The sequence below is a fragment of the Leptidea sinapis genome, chromosome 5 (assembly GCF_905404315.1).
Source record: "Leptidea sinapis chromosome 5, ilLepSina1.1, whole genome shotgun sequence".
In the NCBI taxonomy this organism is placed as follows: domain Eukaryota; kingdom Metazoa; phylum Arthropoda; class Insecta; order Lepidoptera; family Pieridae; genus Leptidea; species Leptidea sinapis.
The window spans coordinates 10,132,455-10,153,210 of record NC_066269.1 but is presented as its reverse complement, the minus strand read 5'-3'; the positions used below and the strand labels follow the sequence as shown (position 1 = coordinate 10,153,210).

At 35.1% G+C, this 20,756-nt stretch overlaps 1 protein-coding gene across 3 annotated transcripts in view; it reads right to left on the bottom strand.

The window, feature by feature from the left end:
- The window catches only part of LOC126964420 (fatty acyl-CoA reductase 1-like), a 30,788-nt gene extending 12,361 nt beyond the window's left edge, over positions 1-18,427 (bottom strand). Inside the window, exons 1-6 of one of the 3 annotated variants that reach the window (XM_050807516.1) lie at positions 18,273-18,427; positions 10,980-11,078; positions 7,753-7,883; positions 4,423-4,510; positions 2,556-2,628; positions 2,268-2,358 (exon numbers count right to left, since the gene is read on the bottom strand). In XM_050807516.1, coding sequence (XP_050663473.1) covers positions 2,268-2,358; positions 2,556-2,628; positions 4,423-4,510; positions 7,753-7,883; positions 10,980-11,070 — 474 coding nt within the window. In that variant the 5' untranslated portion in view covers positions 11,071-11,078; positions 18,273-18,427. Of the gene's footprint in view, positions 1-2,267; positions 2,359-2,555; positions 2,629-4,422; positions 4,511-7,752; positions 7,884-10,979; positions 11,079-16,637; positions 16,657-18,272 lie in introns of those variants that run through there. The other 2 variants (XM_050807517.1, XM_050807518.1) reach the window with 2 other exon arrangements.
- Positions 18,428-20,756: the final 2,329 nt, after the last annotated feature.

Below are 20,756 nucleotides of genomic sequence, written 5' to 3'. Positions count from 1 at the left end.
CCATTTTATACCCATCCCAAGAAAAGTGTTCAACGCCGCTAAAGCAGTTTTCAAAAACTTTTTAATAATAGCTTCAAACATTGTATTAATTGTGTCTAGTTCATTTGAACAAGCGGTGCGAGTAATATTGAGTTAAAACGGTTCAATTTTAATTGATCTATTGAATTATCTGAATAAATTCAATAAAAATGGAAGCGATTAAAATCGATTCTACAAAATATTGAGTTGATTGAAATAACGTCTAAACGTAACACTTTACAGAAACCTGTTTTTACTAGTGGGAGGCTCCTTTGAACAGGATGCCGGCTAGATTATGGGTACCACAACGGTGTCTATTTCTACCGTGAAGCAGTAATGTGTAAACATTACTGTGTTTCGGTCTGAAGGGCGCCATAGCTAGTGAAATCACAAATGAGACTGAGAATCGTCTCGTCCCTTATTTTCATAAAAAACAAAACCTTAAGGAAGTAAGTGTAGAAGGGGGTGGTAATTTAAACACACATAATTGTTTTACTCACTGTATTTGGGCAGAGTTTCTACTTAGAATTCACAATAAGATATGAATTCTCGAACTTAGCACTTTAGCAAAAGCTTATATAGGGCACGATCGGCAAACGTGTTTCAATCACTATAAATCAAGTCATGTAGGAACTACATTCTATTCATATTTATTTTGTTTTATAATTGATTTAAAAGTTTAATAAGCTAGTGAATGCGTGATGAGTGCGCTACAAACGAACGCCGGCGTTACGGGAGCGGCGATTTCTTGACGGGGGGAGTAAGCTGTTGAATACTTGATGAGAGCGTTACGCACGAACGCTGGCGTTACGCGAACGGTGATTTATTGACGGGGGGAGTAAGCTGGTGAATACTTGATGAGACCGTTACAAACGAACGTTGGCGTTACACGAACGGTGATTTCTTGATGGGGGGAGTAAGCTGGTGAATACTTGATGAGACCGTTACAAACGAACGTTGGCGTTACGCGAACGGTGATTTCTTGACGTGGAGAGTAAGCTGGTGAATACTTGATGAGACCTTTACAAGCGATCGTTGGCGTTATGCGAAAGGTGATTTCTTGACGTGGGGAGTAAGCTGGGGAGTACTTGATGAGACCGTTACAAACGAACGTTGGCGTTATGCGAACGGTGATTTCTTGACGTGGTGTATTAAGTAAGCTGGTGAACACGTGACGTAAATTATATATATTTTTTAAATGCTTGGTGTGTGTAAAGTAATATGAAAGTAGTTATACAAATTTTGTAAAACGCGAAAATATCAGAATAGATCTAAGTCTGTGCATGAATGTTAATAAGAGGTGTTGACAACATAAAGGGTCAGTATTATGTGGTTTGACGCATTAGCCACTGCTAGATTATTTTTATTATAAAACGAATCTTAAATGAACGTTGAGGGAATATTCAATATATTTGCGATTGGTTGCTTGTAAAAAAAATGGCCGCCATTACTTGTTATTTGTTTTAGTATAATTAATTTTCCAATATAAATTGAAATTATGTAAAGAATTGAAAAAAAAAACACATCGTCATAAACCCAAAACTTAAAAATAATCGAACATCTGTTTCAGCTTGTACCAATACCCTTTCATACGATACCCGACATTACACGGTTAACATAATTCAAAACTTGGACGGCCGTGTCTTGCATAAAGATCCTGTTTTTTATGATTTTATAATATGAATAAGTACAAGATGGTATAATTTGCCAAATTTCATAGTTCTAGTTCTCGTTTCATGGTTTGATTCCCTTGAGAATATCGAAATTTTCATTTTTTGCGGCATAAGCAGCCGTATCTTTTCTTAACGTTAACTTAGAAGTTTGATTTTTCGATACTTGATTTTATTGTTTTAATTTCAACTCGATAGCTCCACGCGTTCTCGAGATAAAGCGTCTTGACAGACAAACTGACAGACCGACGGATAGACGAATGGACAACAGAGTGTTTTTAGAAGGGTTCCGTTTTTAAAAAGTGAATTTTTTATTATTTTTTGTTTATTTGCTGCTTACTATATGTATTATAATACTAATAATATTGACACACTTATACACAAATTATCTTGCCCCAAACTAGGCATAGCCTGTATTATGGGTACAAGACAACGATATATTTAATACAAGATACTTACTTAAACATCCATAACTCTGAAACAAACATCCATATTCATCATATAAATGATTACACCTACTGGGATTCAAACCCGGGACCTCTAGCTTAGTAGTCAGGGTCACTAACTAATGAAAGTTACCTCTAAATTCTTCACATCCTTTGCCATGTCAATGAGTTCTTTTGTTCCTCGTAGATTGAGTCGTGCAGCCACTTTCAATGAGTCATCAAACCTGTAAATTAAATATATCACACACATGGAGATTCAATGGCGATACTAGATTAACGCACCGGTAAAGCGACAGTAATCTTTATAATAATACTACAAATAATAATTTATTCCTCGTGCTATTTTACAGATTTATTGGACAGATTTATTTTATTTTAAAACCAATATATATATATTTTGTATACCAACAGTTGTTCTTACCTGACACTGGCAGCGACATGGAATATTATTTGGCAGCGGTTGACTATCAACGCACGGTCTTCTTCTGACATCCCTGCAAAATATGAGTAAAATTTTAAAATGGTAAATAAATTTTGGTTTTTGTTTACGTTAAATGCTTCAAGAGACTGTAGATCTGAGTATATCGTCGTAATTTCAACTCGATACCACCAAGCGTTCCTGAGATAAAGCTCCAACAAACATTTTGGTGATAAGAATAAGTGCTACATGAGCTGTTTTAGAGAATTTGGTAAGGCTATGTTGCTATAGAGGTGCCAACAATAGGTGTGATAACTCTCTTATAAAACTGGTTTGGGCCCATGATCTTAGAACTTGAAGTAATATACAAGTTCTTAAGTGGTGATATTTGGGTGATAGAAAAGATTTAGACCGGTGCTGTTATAGCAATAGTTACAACTTTAATGTTGTGTGAGCTATTGACGGGTTACAACTGCAAGCTACAGTAGTATAATACTTGTTAAAAGCACTCTGGTAACTATTTTAGTAATATATAAGTGTTTCGTAGATCCAATAAATATCTTAAGAGTATATAGGTGATATTATAAGTAGCAGCGCATATCACTCAAAGCGCTCACTATTTCGTAATGCATGCCTATATTTATAGTTTAAGTGTTTTCTTTGCTATCGCCAATAGCGTAAAATTATTACCTGTAACAATTATAACCCTATAGAGTCTTGACAGACAGACGGGTGTATGGAAAACAAAGACGTGATGCTAGAAGGGCTCCATTTTCTCCTTTCCCATTACTACTACTTATACAACTAAGGATATTACTATTACTAGATTTTTCTACCATCCATCGTCCTACCATTAGAGATATCCATGACTTTTATCTGCCCTTATAACAACCGGTTTAAAAGTAGAGAAAGAAAATGTCAACGACCTGCCTAAGAATCAGTCAAACTATTCTACCCATGACCTTCCCTTTAATAATCTGATTTTATTTTCTGATCGAGTATATCAAATGCCAAACTTAATTCCAACTTCTATAATTTCCGGAGTTAACAACAAATTTTAAGGTATAAGGTGATTTATTTCACGAGATTTGAGCCGTTATATGTGTCGTAGGTATATTATGGCAGCCGTGATATTACAATTTCACTAGTGATGTTATAATTAAAGGGTAGATTGTCAATCGACTTAATTTTTTATAGTTTAACGGCCTTGTTTCAATGACATACTAATATAACTTGGACTGTGTAGTGATATTATTAGGTTAGGTTACATTGTATTAGCTGTTATAGTAAAGGTTTAAGTCAAATTTAACGTTAACAGCAACGCTGACTTTAACATTGACTGCGGAATGTGTTGCACCATCGTATTCCTTGGCATAGTTAAAGTTAAAAAGTGAAATATCAAGTCAGTATCGAATATTTATTTGATACTTTTGACAGGTTGCTATTTAGCTACTTAAGATTAACAATAGCTTTAACCGGCGAAGATAGAACAGTTACGGTTAACATATAAAGGTTATTACGTCATCGAAAATTCCAATACTAGGTTTATACTGTTTAACCTGATTCTTGTTGCTGAATCACAAATTAACAAATTAGTATATCATCCAAGCCATCTGGATGTATAGCGTTCCTCCACAGGGCGATTTTCAAGCAACTTTTTTCCTTGTACAGCCAAGGTGTTTAATGAGCTTCCTTATGCGATGTTTCTAGGGCCATACGACATGGGCACCTTCAAAAAAGCGCGTAAACACGTACAAAACACCTTTTTTTTGCTAGATAATGACGGAGACGGTGATCAGTTAACATCAGAAGACCCCTGTTCGTTTGTTCTCCTCTTCCATAATAATCCCAAATATTTAATAATACTTACCCAATCCAATTTCACTGCAGTCACCAGCGATGAAGAAGACCTTTGATTCAAAAACACCAGGTCTGTCCTTGCGAAGACGGTTGAAGCACTGAAAATAGAATGATTAATTGAGATTATTATATCAACATTTTGTTCCTAAATGAGAGTGGGAGAATGCAAAGAAATATACAAATTTAATTTGTACCAAAATTTATGGTCGATTCAAACCCGCACCTCTAGGAATCCGTCCGAGTGCTCTTACCAATGGAACTGACTGTCCGAGTTACCCATCGACTGTAAATCTTGTCAAGTCATGTTCAACTCTCAGGTTCAAAAAATACGCGTATTAGGACGACAACTTGATTATCAGTGAATCTGTGAAAGTTAAACTATTCACAAAAATAATAGAATAATTTATTTACTCTATTAGTAGAACCAGTTTCGTAGACATAACTAAAGGTAACCGTTTAAATACATTCAACAAAAACCTAATATAATAATTCTCACTGAAATAAAATATTGAAAGCAGTGAACGCAAATAAAACATGCAAGCATTACTAACGCTTTTAAATAGCGCAATTTTTTTTTTTAAAGAAAAAAAAAAAAAAAATTTTAAAAGAGGACAAACGAGCATACGGGTCACCTGGTGGTAAGTGATCACCGCCGCCCACATTCTCTTGCAACACCAGAGAAATCACAAGAGCGTTGCCGGCCTTTAAACAACTAAAACTATTCAGTAGTGGGCAGGGCTTACAAACAGTCCCGGCACGTGGTTCAGTTCGGATCGGATCCTAATTGGACGGGCTTTTAAAAATAGATGTGACAATGATTAAAAATACATACATATTATATAATATATATACTAGCTGACCCGACAGACGTTGTACTGTACATAATAAATGAAACACTTTTTCTTATATATTTGTCAATAATTTTTCATAACATTAAGAATTATTTCGCAACGTATGCTCCTTGTTGTTATAATGACAATGTTTCACAGCAGAACTGTCAAACCGTGCGTCAATAAATTCTCTCACAGAAAATATGTCCATACAAAACAAATATAGGAAATAAAAATAATTATGGGTCCCTAATCGAAATAAAAACTATCCTATCTCTCAAGTTGGACCTAACTGCACTGCGTGAAGTAATCCCCATTTAAATCCGTTCATTAGTTCAGGAGTCCATCGCGGACAAAAACGTGTCACGTAATTTATATATATTAAGATGTATTATAAAGTGCTGCAGAAGTCGTACGGATCGTCGTATATGTAGACCAAAATAAATTTTATTTGAAGGATCATATCATACTAAGATCCAATCATGTCACTGAGAAAAAAATCTACGTAGTTAATTGAATCTAGGGCGATTTTTTGAATCTAGGTCGATTTTTTGAATATAGGGCGATTTTTTGAATCTAGGGCGATTTTTTGAATCTAGGTTGATTTCTTCTCAGTGACGCACGTTTTTTTTATTTTTCTGCTCCAACAGAAACCTTAATGAGTTTTCTCAGTATTGTGGGAAGCCATTCTATTCATAACGTTAAAAAAGTTAACAACAGCTAATCAATTGTTATCTCATACGTGTATTGCAGTAGGGCCATTAACTAGAATGCAACTCAATATTCTATTCACGTATTCACGTACGTGGCAATTTCTGGACCTCGCTGGAACGTGAAGTCGCCTCCCGTTCCCCTTTCACCCCTTCGCACTCGTCCTGTTGCGTCAGTACGGTTTGCAGTTTCATTACTGTTAGGTACATGTGATATTTTCGTGCTATCACTGTTTTGTTTTTGAAGTTTTCATTGTTACGTTTTGACTATTGTTGTATAATAAATGTTGATAAAGAATAGTACTGTAGTTTTTGTTGTTCTGTGTCGCTATAATAGTAACGCCAGAAAAATACTTGTTTTTACTCAACCCAGATTCTTTAATTTAATTTTCCATAATAATATTAATAATAATCAACATCACAACACAACACCTTCAATTTAATCTATTATACAGAAAAAAATAATGGAAGTTTCTTAATTAAAAATAATATCCTAGTGATCCTTGTTTTGCACACCGTAACAAAGCGACGATGTGACGTCATTGACGTCAGCTCCAGCGATAATGTAACCGGGGAGTACAGAACAGCGTTTGTCGGGTCATCTATATGTTTGACAGCAAATTTTTTGTGCCTATTTGAAGCGCCACTCGCGAGCGTCCAGAGAACTAATTTTGACGTATTATACAAATGGCTGCGAAAGAACGTACAATACTCTGAAGTATTTTTGCATTTTGAATTAATTTCGTTTGTTTTCCGTGTTATTTATACTTCAAGAAGCATCGTAATATAGTACACAATTTTTTTGTAAATAGTTTTCCTATCGATGTTTCTTTAGCTGAGGTTGTCGTCACTAGTTTTAGTACCTCAGACTCTCGCTACATGGCCAACAGCGCCAAAATGGCGAATATCAAACAGGCACAAAAGCACTTTGATAGCCGCCAGTCTAGTGGTATTTAGTAGAAGTCAGTGGTTCAGCAAGTTTATTATAAATAGATATTATTTTTCTTCAAGTATCTTCTATTATATCTCGTATATAATGATTTCTCTTGTAATATTATCATTTTTATATAATTTTTCTTTAATCTTTCATGTATCCAACCAGATTTCTCTTAGGTTGTTTAGGTTTCAATTGCCACGAGACGAGTAGGATTGATACACCCTACCCATAACAATGCAGTGCCGCTCAGCATTGTGTAAAAACCCAAAAATTCTGAGTGGTACTACAATTGCGCTAGTCACGTTGAGACATAAGATGTTAAGCCTTATTTGCCCAGTAATTTCACTAGCTTCAGCCCTTCATACCGAAACACAGTAATGTTTTCACATTACTGCTTCACAGCTGAAATAGGCGCCGTTTTGGTACCCATAATCAAGCCGGATTCCTGTGCAAAGTAGCCCCCACTGGTATGTGTCGAATTTTACGAGAAGACGTTGATGCTCCAGATCTTCATGATCAATTGTGTCGTATACTTGTCCCCAATTTAATAATCTTCGCCCACGTTAAACTAAACTTTTCGTGGTTTCTCCTCATCGCACCGTTGCCCGAGCCATGGCACCTATACAGCGTTCATTGGCATCTTTCAACGAGCTCTTGGACAAGAATGCTCAATGCGATCCATTCAATGATGGGTGGACTTCCCTAGTTTGTGAAATACGAAGATACGCGGAGAGCATTGAATAATTAATTCAATTAATCTTTAATATTCCATTTTTGTTTGTAATATTTCCTATTTGTGTTTCGTCTAATTATTGTAAGTGGCACTGCCGTGCTGTTCATAAAATAAAATAAATTAACCTTACCATAGAAGAGTATATAGCTGCCAATCTTTTTTCAGGGTCAACGCCTTTCTTAGCTCTCAGCAGAAGATATATTCTGTCCAAATCTGTGCAGGAGTAGAGTAACTTTTCGATCAAAACTTTGCCCATGAAACCTGAAATTATATAATGTTGTGCTTTAGCATAGATAATTTATGTTTCTAGGAAGACTGTGATAACTGTGAAAACGTCGAAGAAAATAAGGTTCAAAGTTAACCTCTATTTTGAGCAATGCACGCACACTAACACAAAGTGACACACAAATCGCAAATGTAAGACGTAGCTTGTCACGCACACTAAAGTAATAAACCTGGGCTATTATACCAGCGGGAAGCACGTTTGCACAATATGCCGGCTAGATTATGGGAAGTATCACAACAGCCCCTATTTCTGCCCTGCAGTAATGTGTAAGCTGTTTTTAAGTGTGAAGGGCGCCGTTGCTAGTGAAATTACTGGGCAAATGAGACTTAACTTATGTCTCAAAGTGACGAGCGTAATTGTAGTGCCGCTCGGAATTTTTGGGTTTTTCAAGAATCCTGAGTGGCGGGCCGTATCAATTACCATCAGCTGAACGTCCTGCTCGTCTCATCCCTTATTGTCATAAAAAATTATTTCATCGGCTGTCTAGTAGCAAGAGGCTCTATCTAGAAAAACATTCTTTTATATATAATTTTTATTTTAGAGTTACGAAGTCATTTTTTATGGAAAAGGAGGACAAACGAGCGTACGAGTCACCTGATGTTAAGTGATCACCGCCGCCCACATTCTTCAGAAACATCAGAGGTATCACAGGAGCTTAATCCCTACTAATATTATAAATGAGAGTTTGTCTGTTACGCTTTCACGCTAAAACCACCGAACCGATTTTGATAAAATTTAGTACAGATATAGACTAGAGCTTGAAAAAGGACATAGGCAACCTTTTATTGCAAAAAAAAAAATTAATGGAGGGGTTGAAAAGGCGATGCCAGTTGGCAGTTTGTATGGAAATCCGTCATTATCGAAGATAAAACCATGAAACTTTGTATTTAGGCACTTGATCAGAAATAATTTATAAACATTTGTTCGAGCATTTATGAAACTGTGACCTAAATGGGGTTGAAATAAGAGATGAAAGTTCACAGGGAAGTACTATTTGAGAGACTGTCCACAATGACAAGGAATATCCGTTGTATCATAGAAGAGCGCTGCCAGCGGAAAGAGCAGTTTCTATTTGTTTTATTTGAAAAATAAAAAAGAATTGCCCAATCTAGTATGTAATATCTTGAACTATACGTGATCATTTGAATCCGTGCATGTCCGTTGCATTATGGACGGTGGTAATTACATACCACAACTAACAAGCCGGTTTATCCCTCTATTATTAAAAATACTCGATGTATCATTAAGATTCAAGGTAAAATGACATTGAACAATGTGTTATTAGTTAAAAGAGGGACGAAAATATTGTGTTTTTATAGACTTATTAGCTGACCCAGCATACGTTGTATTGTCAATTAAGGTAATAAAAAAAAATAAAAGTTTTGGGGTATACAAAATAGATGACGAACGATTCTCAGACCTATGATTCTCGTACCAAATATATCGTACATAAAATTTATCGTCCATTATTATATTCGATTGCCATCTGTGAATGGAACAGAATGATATATAAATCACGATATAAAAATAGGTGTTGATCTTAGACGGGTGAAAATTTTAAGTTGTGTCTAAAGTAATGTAAATGAAAATAAAAAAAAATTTAGGGGTGTGACACCCTTATCATCAAGGGCTGTTAAAAAATACATGCTGTCCGATTCTCAGACCTACCCGATATGCACACAAAATTTCATACATATCGGTTAAGCCGTTTCGGAGGAAATTGGTAACAAACACCGGGACACTAGAATTTTATATATAAGAAAATATACTAGCACATAGACAAACGCAGCTAGAGAGAAGAACATATTATCTAACGAAGCTTATGACAGTAATCACGACCATCATGTTCACGAAGTATCCTTACAAACAATGAATTCAAACTCTAAAGGTGGAATTTTTATGAAATACTAACTGACCCGACAGACGTTGTTCTGTATATAATAAATAAAATAATGTTTTTATATGAATTTGTCAATAATATATCATAACATCAAAAACTAATTCGTAAAATATGCACCCTGCTGTCGTAATGAAATTGTTTCACAGCTGAACTGTCACGTCAACCGTGCGTCAATAAATTCTCTCATAGAAATTATGTATGGACACATCAAAGGAAAAACAAATTTGTTGTTTTTATTTAATTTAGCAGCATTCTCCTATTTATTCACCTTTTAAACCTTCTCTGGACTTCCACAATTAATTTAAGACCAAAATTAGCCAAATCGGTCCAGCCATTCTCGAGTTTTAGCGAGACTAACGAACAGCAATTCATTTTTATATATACAGATTTGACATTTAAAACGCATTAAACTTAAAAAAGATTCATATATTGGGTGCAGCACCTTACAAAATAATTTATCATGTACATTACAGTCATTGTAAAATACTCCATTTAATTGAAAAGAGTGGCCGTTGTATATTCTTTTCAGGAGCTCAACTTTTTCCGAACATAATATGGTAGAATCTGTAATTCCAATTACTTAAATATTTTTAATGACGATTCAAAGCGCTTAGTTTTCCCTCGCTCCAGTGTTGTAAGAGAATGTCGGTGACGGTGACGGTGTCCTACTTTTCCATAAAAAAATGGACTTAAGGCGACACTAAATGCTAGCCACCTTGAGCGATATGAGTTCACTGCTGCCGGCTCGCGATCTATGTAACAAAGCCAACATTTTCAAAATCCTTGCGTGGAAATCGTAATATTTTAACAGGCGCAAACAGTTTACATGCTCACAATTCTCATTATTGATAACTAATCTGAATAAATGTACCTACACAAAAAAAGTACAAGCTATATAAATACCTTTTCTGAGAATAGTACTAAACAAATGCGTCATGCCGAGAAAAAACTTGTTTAACTGCAATGAAAAGTGGTAGTTCAAAATAGCTCTGGAGTGTAACTATAACCAACACCAAACATTAGAAACCTACAAATAAGCCTTCAGGGTATGTGTTATATGATAAAATAGTGTACATAGCTCCAAATGCTGTATTTTCACCACTAAACTTGTCGAAAATGCCTCCTTTGCGTGTTTTCTGCTTACTTTTCGCCTAAATTCTATTTAACTTACCAGATCCTCCCGTAATGAAGATGGTCTTGCCTTTGTAATACTCTTTGATAGAAGGAACATCTTCTATGTCCCTCTCTTCCAGGAAGCCCATTGTGGTGTCTGTAATAAATAACAAGTTATTAATATTCTTAATAATTGAGCAGTTATTGGTGAAAGTATGGTGAGTATATTGAGTTCGTGGGTACGTCCTGTCTGGCACTACGAATTTGCGCTCGTAGTGTGCGGCTTGACAGGGCGTGGGGCGCGGAGTGCGTTTATTACTCTAACGGCCGTTCCCAATATACTATCCACAGATAGAGATAAATTACTACCTTGTACTGTCAGTAATTAGCTGTCAATAATCTGAAGGTGTCCCAATACACCCGATAAGTCATTCTTATCGCCTTATATTGGGACGCGTGAATTGCAATTTCCATACAAACTTCTATCGCTGGTAAGCTATACGCCGTCCCATTGACAGACAGCGTGTACGGATATGGTGAGTCAACGTCGATAAGTTTATTGGGACAGAAAAGTCAACGATAGTTACGATTTTTATCTCAAGTAAGAGATAGACTGAATATTGAGTGTTTCACGAAATTAATATTAAATTGTATTTTTAAAATAGCAAATAATAATACCGGGAGAGTTTCGTTTGCCGTTTTACTCTCTTTAAGCTCGCTATTTGTTTCTGTAGTGAAATAATTATATAATATTAAATTTAAGAAAGTCAATGGCTTTTTGTAAAGATGATGAAATACGATGATACCTAAAAGACGATAGGTGTGAAACTTGGGGATCCCAAAATCGATTAAATCCATATCTAGATTGGATTGTCGCCCCATAAAATTTCACCATTTCGTGTGGTCGTCATTAGAGAACTTATCTACCCCAACGGCCACCTGTACGTTAAGCAATATGCCCTGCCCACTGATCTATGTCGGTGATTTTCTCCTACGGATCTCCCCATTTCTATTTCAATCTCGTAGGGAATCTCCGAGCATAGTCCTCTCCATTCCCCTCTGGACAACCATGAGCTTCCCCATAAGGCCCATAGGTAGCGACCACGTCTGCGTTCCCTATAACATCACTGGCAACACACACTGGTGAATAACTTTCGTCTTAAGACACTGTGGTATTTGGGACGAGAAGATTTTATGTAGCTTCCCAAACGCTGCCCATCCGAATTGGATACTGCTGATATCAAGGCTTAATAATTAATAAATACAAATTTATATGTACAAGAGTTGCTTATAATAAAGCAGTTAATATGCAGTTTTATTATACACAAAATGTTTGCCCATACAAAACAGAAACGTAATTGTCAGCAATGCTAATAAGCTAGTGCAACGCAGTACATAATAGCATTGCACATTACTTTTTGTGTGATGCAGTTTATTGACCCAGTTATTAAATGAAACATATGTTTCCTCCCCTTAACTTAATTAAAATATTATATTCAATAAAAAAGATAGTTAAGTAGGGAAGCCATAATATTACATCCACTGCCACTTATTATATACTTAGTATACTTGCATAGCATAAAATGTTTTTTTTTAATGAAAATAAGGGACGAGACGATCAAGACGTTCAGCTGTTGGTAATTGATTCAATGCAGTGCCGCTCAGGATTATTGAAAAACCCAAAAATTATGAGCGGCACTACAACTGTGCTCGTCACCTTGAAACATAAGTTGTCAAGTCTCATTTGATGTAAGTATTCGGGAATAATGTAATTTAAGGCCATCGAAAATGTGTAATCAAAGTTAAAAATGAAACAAAAACATTTTTCTGAATGATTTTATAATAGTATGTAGTATCGTGTCGTGTAAATATCGTGTTAATTGTATAAACAGCTTTTACATTACGCTTTATAATTGCCGTTTTAAATCGCTTTATAATTCAAAATGTTGTTAAAAAACGTTTGCGGTAATAGTTATTTATGCAACTGTTGTGTAATAAGGGGTATTAAGACACGAATCTGATAATAGTATCACATGAGTTGTTTAATACCTAATTATCAACAGTTGCATTCAAGACTTTATCTACACTCAAAATTTGAATCTTCTAAAAGATTCTGAAACAGTTAACTTACTGCTAACATTAAAACAGCCAGTCCTAGTAGTAACCTAATATCATCCGGTCGGTGCAAGCATTTATATGATGAATATGGATGTTTGTTTTCGAGTCATGGATGTTTAAATGTATTTATGTATGTTTATATGAATTTATGTATGTTTAAGTAAGTATATTGTATTAAATATATCATTGTTTTGTAACCCATAACACAGGCTATATATGCTTAACTTGGGGCAAATAATTTGTGTGAAAAGTGTGTCAATATTATTATGATATTATATTATATTATAGTAATTTACATTTTGTATAATGCAATTATTAAAATTCACTTGAATATTGTGTACTTTTGCAGCGTTTAAAAAACTTGAATCGCTCATATTTTGTAAACAAAACAATAAAAATATTGAAGAAAAATGGCGGGGATGAGGATAACCTACTTTTATTTTTAACGGCGCGTGACGTTCTGGTAGTGTGGAACGCGCGTAAACGAAAATGTTCTTTTTTGAAATTCACACAGATATCACGCATCGAGCAATTAGAATGTGGCTGTCTGTTGAAACTCTTTGCGCATGAAGGGATCGAAAAAAAAAAAACAAAGGAGTGTTGTTATGAAATTCAGTACAACATTACAACACTCGTTTGGATGATGTAATGGTTATGAGACAATGGGTGTTTTAATGTTGGCAATAAGCTAACTGTTTCCGAATCTGTAATAGATGATTTAAAGCATGGGTGTAGATAAAGGTGGCAAAGAAACACACAGGCTGAGCATGGAACGAATGCTCTCAAACTTTTTAATTATAAACTTTGTTGTACGATATTGCATATATTGTAACGAAATATAAAAAAACAATCCTGTCTTGTATGTCTATTCTTCTCAGGTCTGAGGCATACTATTTCGAATGGTTGGTAGTTTTTATGTTCTGTAAACTGTAATTTTAAATCCTATTTTGAATAAAAATATGTGAAGTATAATTTGAATAATAATTTGTTATTTTTTAAAGTGATAACCCTCACTTCTGGGATTAATTACACAAACCAAATTTGAAAACAAAATTTATGAACAATGCGGGTCTCAAACCCGCGACCTCTTGCGTTCCGTCCGAGCGCTTTTACCACTGAGCCAACCACTCGAGTGACGTATCGTTGATAGATCTTGTATGTCTTGTTCAACCACCAATGTCATACAGCTATTCAGTAGGTTTTTGCAAAATCTATATATATCTTAATATATATATTTCTTTCGTGCGTCTGTTGTAACTGAACTCCTCCTAAACGGCTTAAACGATTTTAATGAAACTTTCTTTGTGTCTTCAGGTGGATTCGAGAATGGTTAAGATTCACAATTGAACTACCTCCTAAACGGCTGGACCAATATTGATAATTATTTATGTATTCCAGTGAATTTGAGATTCGTTTAGATTCTCAATTCCGTCCCTATATATATATATATATATATATATTTCTTTATTATACCCAATTATTACCTAATACACAAATAAAATTTGAAAAATAAAATTTTATGAACGATGCGGGACTGGAACCCACAACCTCCGGCGTTCCGTGTCGGTGCTCTAACCAACTGAGCTAACCGTTCGAGTGACGTATCGTTATTTAAAATCTTGTATGCTGAGAGAGAGTTGAGTAACATGAGTGTTGAACCTGTTTATGGCTACATATTTTTTTTTGTATTTGTAATAAGATTAACAAAAAAAAAATCCTTTTAAAATCCGCCCAGCGAAACGGGCGGGAACGGCTAGTCTGTATATATAAAAATGAATTGCTGTTCGTTAGTCTCGCTAAAACTCGAGAACAGCTGGACCGATTTGGCAAATTTTGGTCTTGAATTATTTGTGGAAGACCAGAGAAGGTTTTAAAAGGTAAATAAGTATGAAAATAATCGGAATTAAGTAAACACAACAATTTTGTTATTCCTTTGATGTGTCCCCCGTCGTTCAGAAATCAAATTGCAAGAATAGTTTAAAATCTATAATTAATTAGAATCCTTATATCTTTCAAACTTTCTCCGTAGGTAACAAATAAAATTTAATTTAAGCTACCTATAATGGTAGATTTTATGTACGATTTAATGTTTGGTAGGTCTGAGAATCGGTCGTCATCTTATTTTATACCACAAAAAATTTAATTTTTTTTTTCTTTTTACTCTATATGGCAATACAACGTTTGCTGGGTCAGTTAGTGCTAAATAAATAAATATTGTTCCGAACTTATTAGAGAACCCTAAAATGTTAATGATCAAAGTACGTTCGTGTTGAATTACAAATGAATCGAAATGATGTCTTACAATTAAATTGATGACTTTGTAAAAATTTATTACTTAATTTAAATTTACTTGGAATTATTACATTTGAATTATCACGTTGTTATGGTAATTAATATGTTTATTTTATACAAGCTGACCCGACAGACGTTGTCATGTATATAATAAATAAAATAATGTTTTTATATGAATTTGTCAATAATATATTATAACATCAATAATTACTTCGTAAAATATAGTATATAGTCGTAATGAAGTTGTTTCACAGCAGAACTGTCAAACCGTGCGTCAATAAATTCTCACATAGAAATTATATGTATGGACACATCAAAGGAAAAACAAATTTGTGTTGATTTGTTTAATTTAGCAGCATTTTTCTACTTATTCAACTTTTAAACCTTCCCTGGACTTCCACAAATATTTCAAGACCAAAATTAGCCAAATCGATCCAGCCGATCTCGAGTTTTAGCGAGACTAACGAACAGCAATTTATTTTTATATATATAGATGGATATAGCACTTATGTAATATGACATTATTGTCCCTATCTTTCGCTACTTTAGCAGAGTTAATATTATTAAATTCAGTTATAATTAAAGAGGATGTAAATACTACGTAATAAGAGGCGCCCTGAGTAAAAGTTAGTTTTGTATGAAACCTGCATTGATTTGACGTAAGTCTGAAATAGTAGTTATTACAGTATGGCGATTGGTGACGGAGTATAATCCGGCTAAGTTTGAAAGCGAACAGTTGCTTGGATCGTAGCGGATTTCGGCTATCTCGGTTTTTTTATAAGACTATAGCTGTCATCTGTCAATATATCAATGACTGCACGTTTCATACAATCGAGGGTATGTTCCGGTATGCGCTGCGACCACTGTACAGTGTGACGTCAATTTAGTATACTGTGAAGCCGTTCCTTTATAAACAGTTATATTGGTTACTATTGAAAACAATACTCAATCCCGTATAAAGTTTTCTAGTTCATTAAAAAAAACTGCCGTTGGAGTACTATTCAATTAAAAATATTTGGGATTTAACTGAAGGTATTGTTTATAAAACGTTAGCACTCGAGTGGTTTTGACTGATCACGTGATCAAAGTACTGCAAGTACCTTACCTCGAAAACGCCAGTGCTCACAGTAGAATATGGCGGCGATTTATGACGTCATATATTTACCTACGGTACTGCGGCAGTATACTGGCAGTCCATAACGGAACAAATTTTACTACAGTGACAGCACTGTGCAGTGCATATCGGAACATAGCCCGCTAGGCTGGTTATAACTACATGCACTTTAGTACAGAACGATATACTTACATGGTAAAAAACTTTGTAACTAACAATTTTTTTATTAATCCTGACTCACAATTATATTGATGACTTTTTTCTATTTATTTCTAAACTAGCTGAACCGACAGACGCTGTTCTGTCAATAGAAAAAAATATATAAGTATTCGGAATTAATGTAATCTAAAAGCCATCGGAACTGTGCAATCAAAGTTATTGAGTTAAAAATAAAACAAAAACGTATTTCTGAATGATTTTATAATTTAATGTAAGTAGTAATAAAATTATAAGGATTAATATCATGTCTGTTTAATCAGCTTTTACATTACCGCTTTATAATTGCCAATTTTTTAAAGTAATCAAATGGATTTACTGTGTTATTATTAAAAGATAGATATTATATGCAATTGCGGTCTTTTCTGTAGACTTAAATAAGATACACACTTAAACCATACATTATTTTGTTATATTTCAAAGGGTTTGGACAGCGTTTTCGTTTCAGCGTACGGGTCAGCTGGTGTTAAGTGATCACCGCCGCCCATATTCTCTTGCAACACCAGAGGAATCACAGAAGCGTTGCCGGCCTTGGCGGCCTTGGCCTCGTTGGCGTAACCATGTCGTATCGTCCCGGAAACACCGCACAAGGAAGCTCATTCCACAGTTTTGTAGTACGAGGAAGAAAGCACCTTGAACACCGCAACATATCCAGATGGTGGGGATGATATCCTAACTTGTGGCGTGTCGTGCGAAGGTGGAATTCGGCGGCAGGAATCAGGTTAAACAGCGCTTCCGAACACTCCCCGTGATAAATTTACTTCGAACCATTTAAATATTTAATATACCTACCATAAACACTTATCAATTATCACACTGTCAGGGTATTTTTTTTATTTATAAAGATAAAACTTAATATAAGTAAGTATCAATCAATTAATAGCATTTAGTGATGTATCGAAAGTCAAAAGATGGTTTAATACGGTGCGTATTAGAAGTTTCATATCTAACCCTAAAGAGCGGTTGGCGCCATAGGTTGAACCGTTGACTCTCACCACGGAGCCCCCGGTTCGATCCTCGCCTCCACGTACCAATAATATTCTAGTTTTCCAATAAATATGTACTTTTATTGGACACTTCATTCAGATCAGCAACGCTCTAGTGATTCCTCTGGTGTTGTTACAAGAGAGCCCCCATGGGTTGCGGGTGACCACTTAACAAACAGGTGACCAAGTGTGCTTCTTCTCATCTTCTCTAAGCAGAGGAAATTATAAGTTAATTTTGTCACGTCCTTCACATCAGAAAAACAAAAGGTAACAAAAAAAAACATTATACACATTAAATTTGTAACCAAAATCTATGAACGATGCGGGAATTCGAACCCACACCTCTCAACAATTTAATTTGAATGATTATTATTAGTCCCAGAAGTGAGAGGGACGTTACTTTAAAAATAACAAAGATAATAAGGTACATTTGTCACCACCTTTATATTAAAAAAAAAATTAACAAAAAAAACCCTACACATTTAATTTATAACCAAAATTTATGAACGGTGCGAGAATTCGAACCCAAGCGTTCAATTTAATTTGAATAATAATTAATCTCAGAAGTGAAGGGATGTCCCCTTAAAAATAACAAAATAATATGAAAAGCATTGTATAAACATACCTTCGAAACAACGGAATCAATAAGCACTGTACATTAGACTGTATAACTAATGAATTTAACAGGGTCGTAAGTTCAATATTTTACTCACAAATCAAAATAAAGCAACGCACGACACAACCTTGTGAGGGGATATTTTCGACTGAATGACTGCAGGTCTTACTATAAAGGTTTGATCACAATATAATTCATAAAAACTCGTGCGAATGAACTAATCTTTATTGTTTCATGGCGTAACACTTGTCTTTGCATAATTGATTCATTCAATATACCATATAGCCAGTCTTGAACAATGTGTGACGTTGACGTGCTCTCGTGACAATATGTTCTGTTAAACTTTGCTAATAATTGAAACCAAAATTGCGTAGTAAAAGTTGTAAAAATAATACTACAAGAAATACGAAAGACACTGGGATCACATATCAGCAGTATTTTGTATTTTATTAATTTAAGTAAAATAACTTAACTTGGGTGTCGAGATGCCACGCACACTAGCATCTCATAGTTTCCGTAAAATAAAAGTTATTGTTCTTAGGTAGTGCGGTCTCTAATTGGAGCGAGTATGTAAATAAAATAGAAACAAAAAAAGTATTTTTTTTTAAATAAGCCCCTTTCTTTACGTAAGCGGTACAAACATGCGGTAAAAATGACCCGAGATTGGAACTTGTGGACACTACGGTCTTCTTGGGTATCACGTTAGATAAAAAGCTTCAGTGGGGTCCACATATTGCCCATCTAGCAAATAGACTCTGTGGCATATGCCGTTAGAAATATTAGAGAGTACACGAATGTTGCGACCGCTAGATTAGTATACTTCAGTTATTTTCACAGCATCATGACCTACGGTATTTTACTATGGGGTCATGCTGCTGACATTGGTATAGTGTTTGCTCTGCAAATCAGAGCTGTTCGTGCTGTATATCAACTTGGTTATAAACAGTCTCTCAAAGAAAAACTTAAAGAAATAAATATTATGACTGTTCATTGTCAGCACATTTATGAAAATTTAATATACGTTCAGAAAAATCGCCACCTTTTTGCTCTTAATAGTTATTTTCATTGCTATAACACTAGAAATAAGGGATTGCTTGTAACTAATACTAGTAGGCTTCATAAGATACGCCATAATAGCTTCAAGGGTAAATGTATACACTTTTATAAAAAAGTCCCAGCCACTTTTCAGGCATTATGTATAAATAAATTTAAATATTTTATTAAAAAATGTCTCTGTCGTAAATGCTGAATAAAACTCCACAGCTGAATAACTAAGTGATCGGACAGCCTGGGGCTAGATTATGATTATTTTATAGCAATAGCAATGACAGTACAATATTGAATATTTTTTTGAAAAGAGCGCAAAAAAAGAATACTCGGAGAGTTTATTGCGCCGCTTCTTCTCTCTCAGAGCGCCATTTGTTTCCGAAGCGGTAGTAGTATCTAGTATATTAGAAATGACATCAAAAAGAATTCTAAAGGAATCAATTTTGAGAAAGTAAATGCCTTTTATGCCTTTTTAATGTATGTTATTACTTTCTATAATTCGACTCAATGGTTCGATTCGCGGCAATGTGTGCGTGTGTGTAGGATACACAATGTTCACTTGAAACTGCACGAGTTTACATACAACTTACAATCTTTTATGTAACCAATGACGTAATAGATATCAAAACTTTCGGCTTACTTGAGTCATTTAATCCACAGAGTAGGCTTGGATACTTGCTTCATCATCGTCATTTCAGCCGGAAGACGTCCACTGCTGGACAAAGGCCTCCCCCAAAGATCGTCATGAAGATCGGCCCTGTGCTGCTCTCATCCAACGTATTCGACTGTGTATAACGATGTTGACTAGATCGTCTGCGTCGTATCATCTTGTCTATCAAAATTTTTGCCTATCAAAATTTGTATAAAAAAATACTTTTAAAAGGATTAAAACGCCGGTTTTTTACACAAGGTATTTGTAACTGTAACCTGTTAACTGCAGTCCCCCTGATAACGTGCTCCTGAAATGGCCACGAAACGTCCGCGTCGGGTTTTAACCCGATTTGATTGATTTATCAATAAATTATAAAAAAATTTAACTTTTACCACTTTGTATTTTTTTAAAGCATATTTTTTATATTTGTGTAACAAGACTTAGACAAAAAATACCAAAAAGTACTGTTCTCACCACTGGGCGGGCGAATTTTTATTCGCCGAATCTTGCCACGTTGACATGTGGTATTCACCCGCGCGTTTTGCAAGAATTTATTTGCCACGCACGCCATTAATTACCGGCTGCTGTTTACCCGAACCGATACAACAAGAAAAGAGCATATTTTTACATTTAATGTCTCTAAAGCATCTCTTGACACCTGTTGTTGCGGATGTCCATGGGCGGTTGCCTCACCACCCCCCATCCAGTGAGACTCTTGCCTGTTTGCCTCTTCTTATATAAAAAAAAATAGTGGGTGTATAATGCCTTCGAATTTAGCCAGTGGACGACTTCTT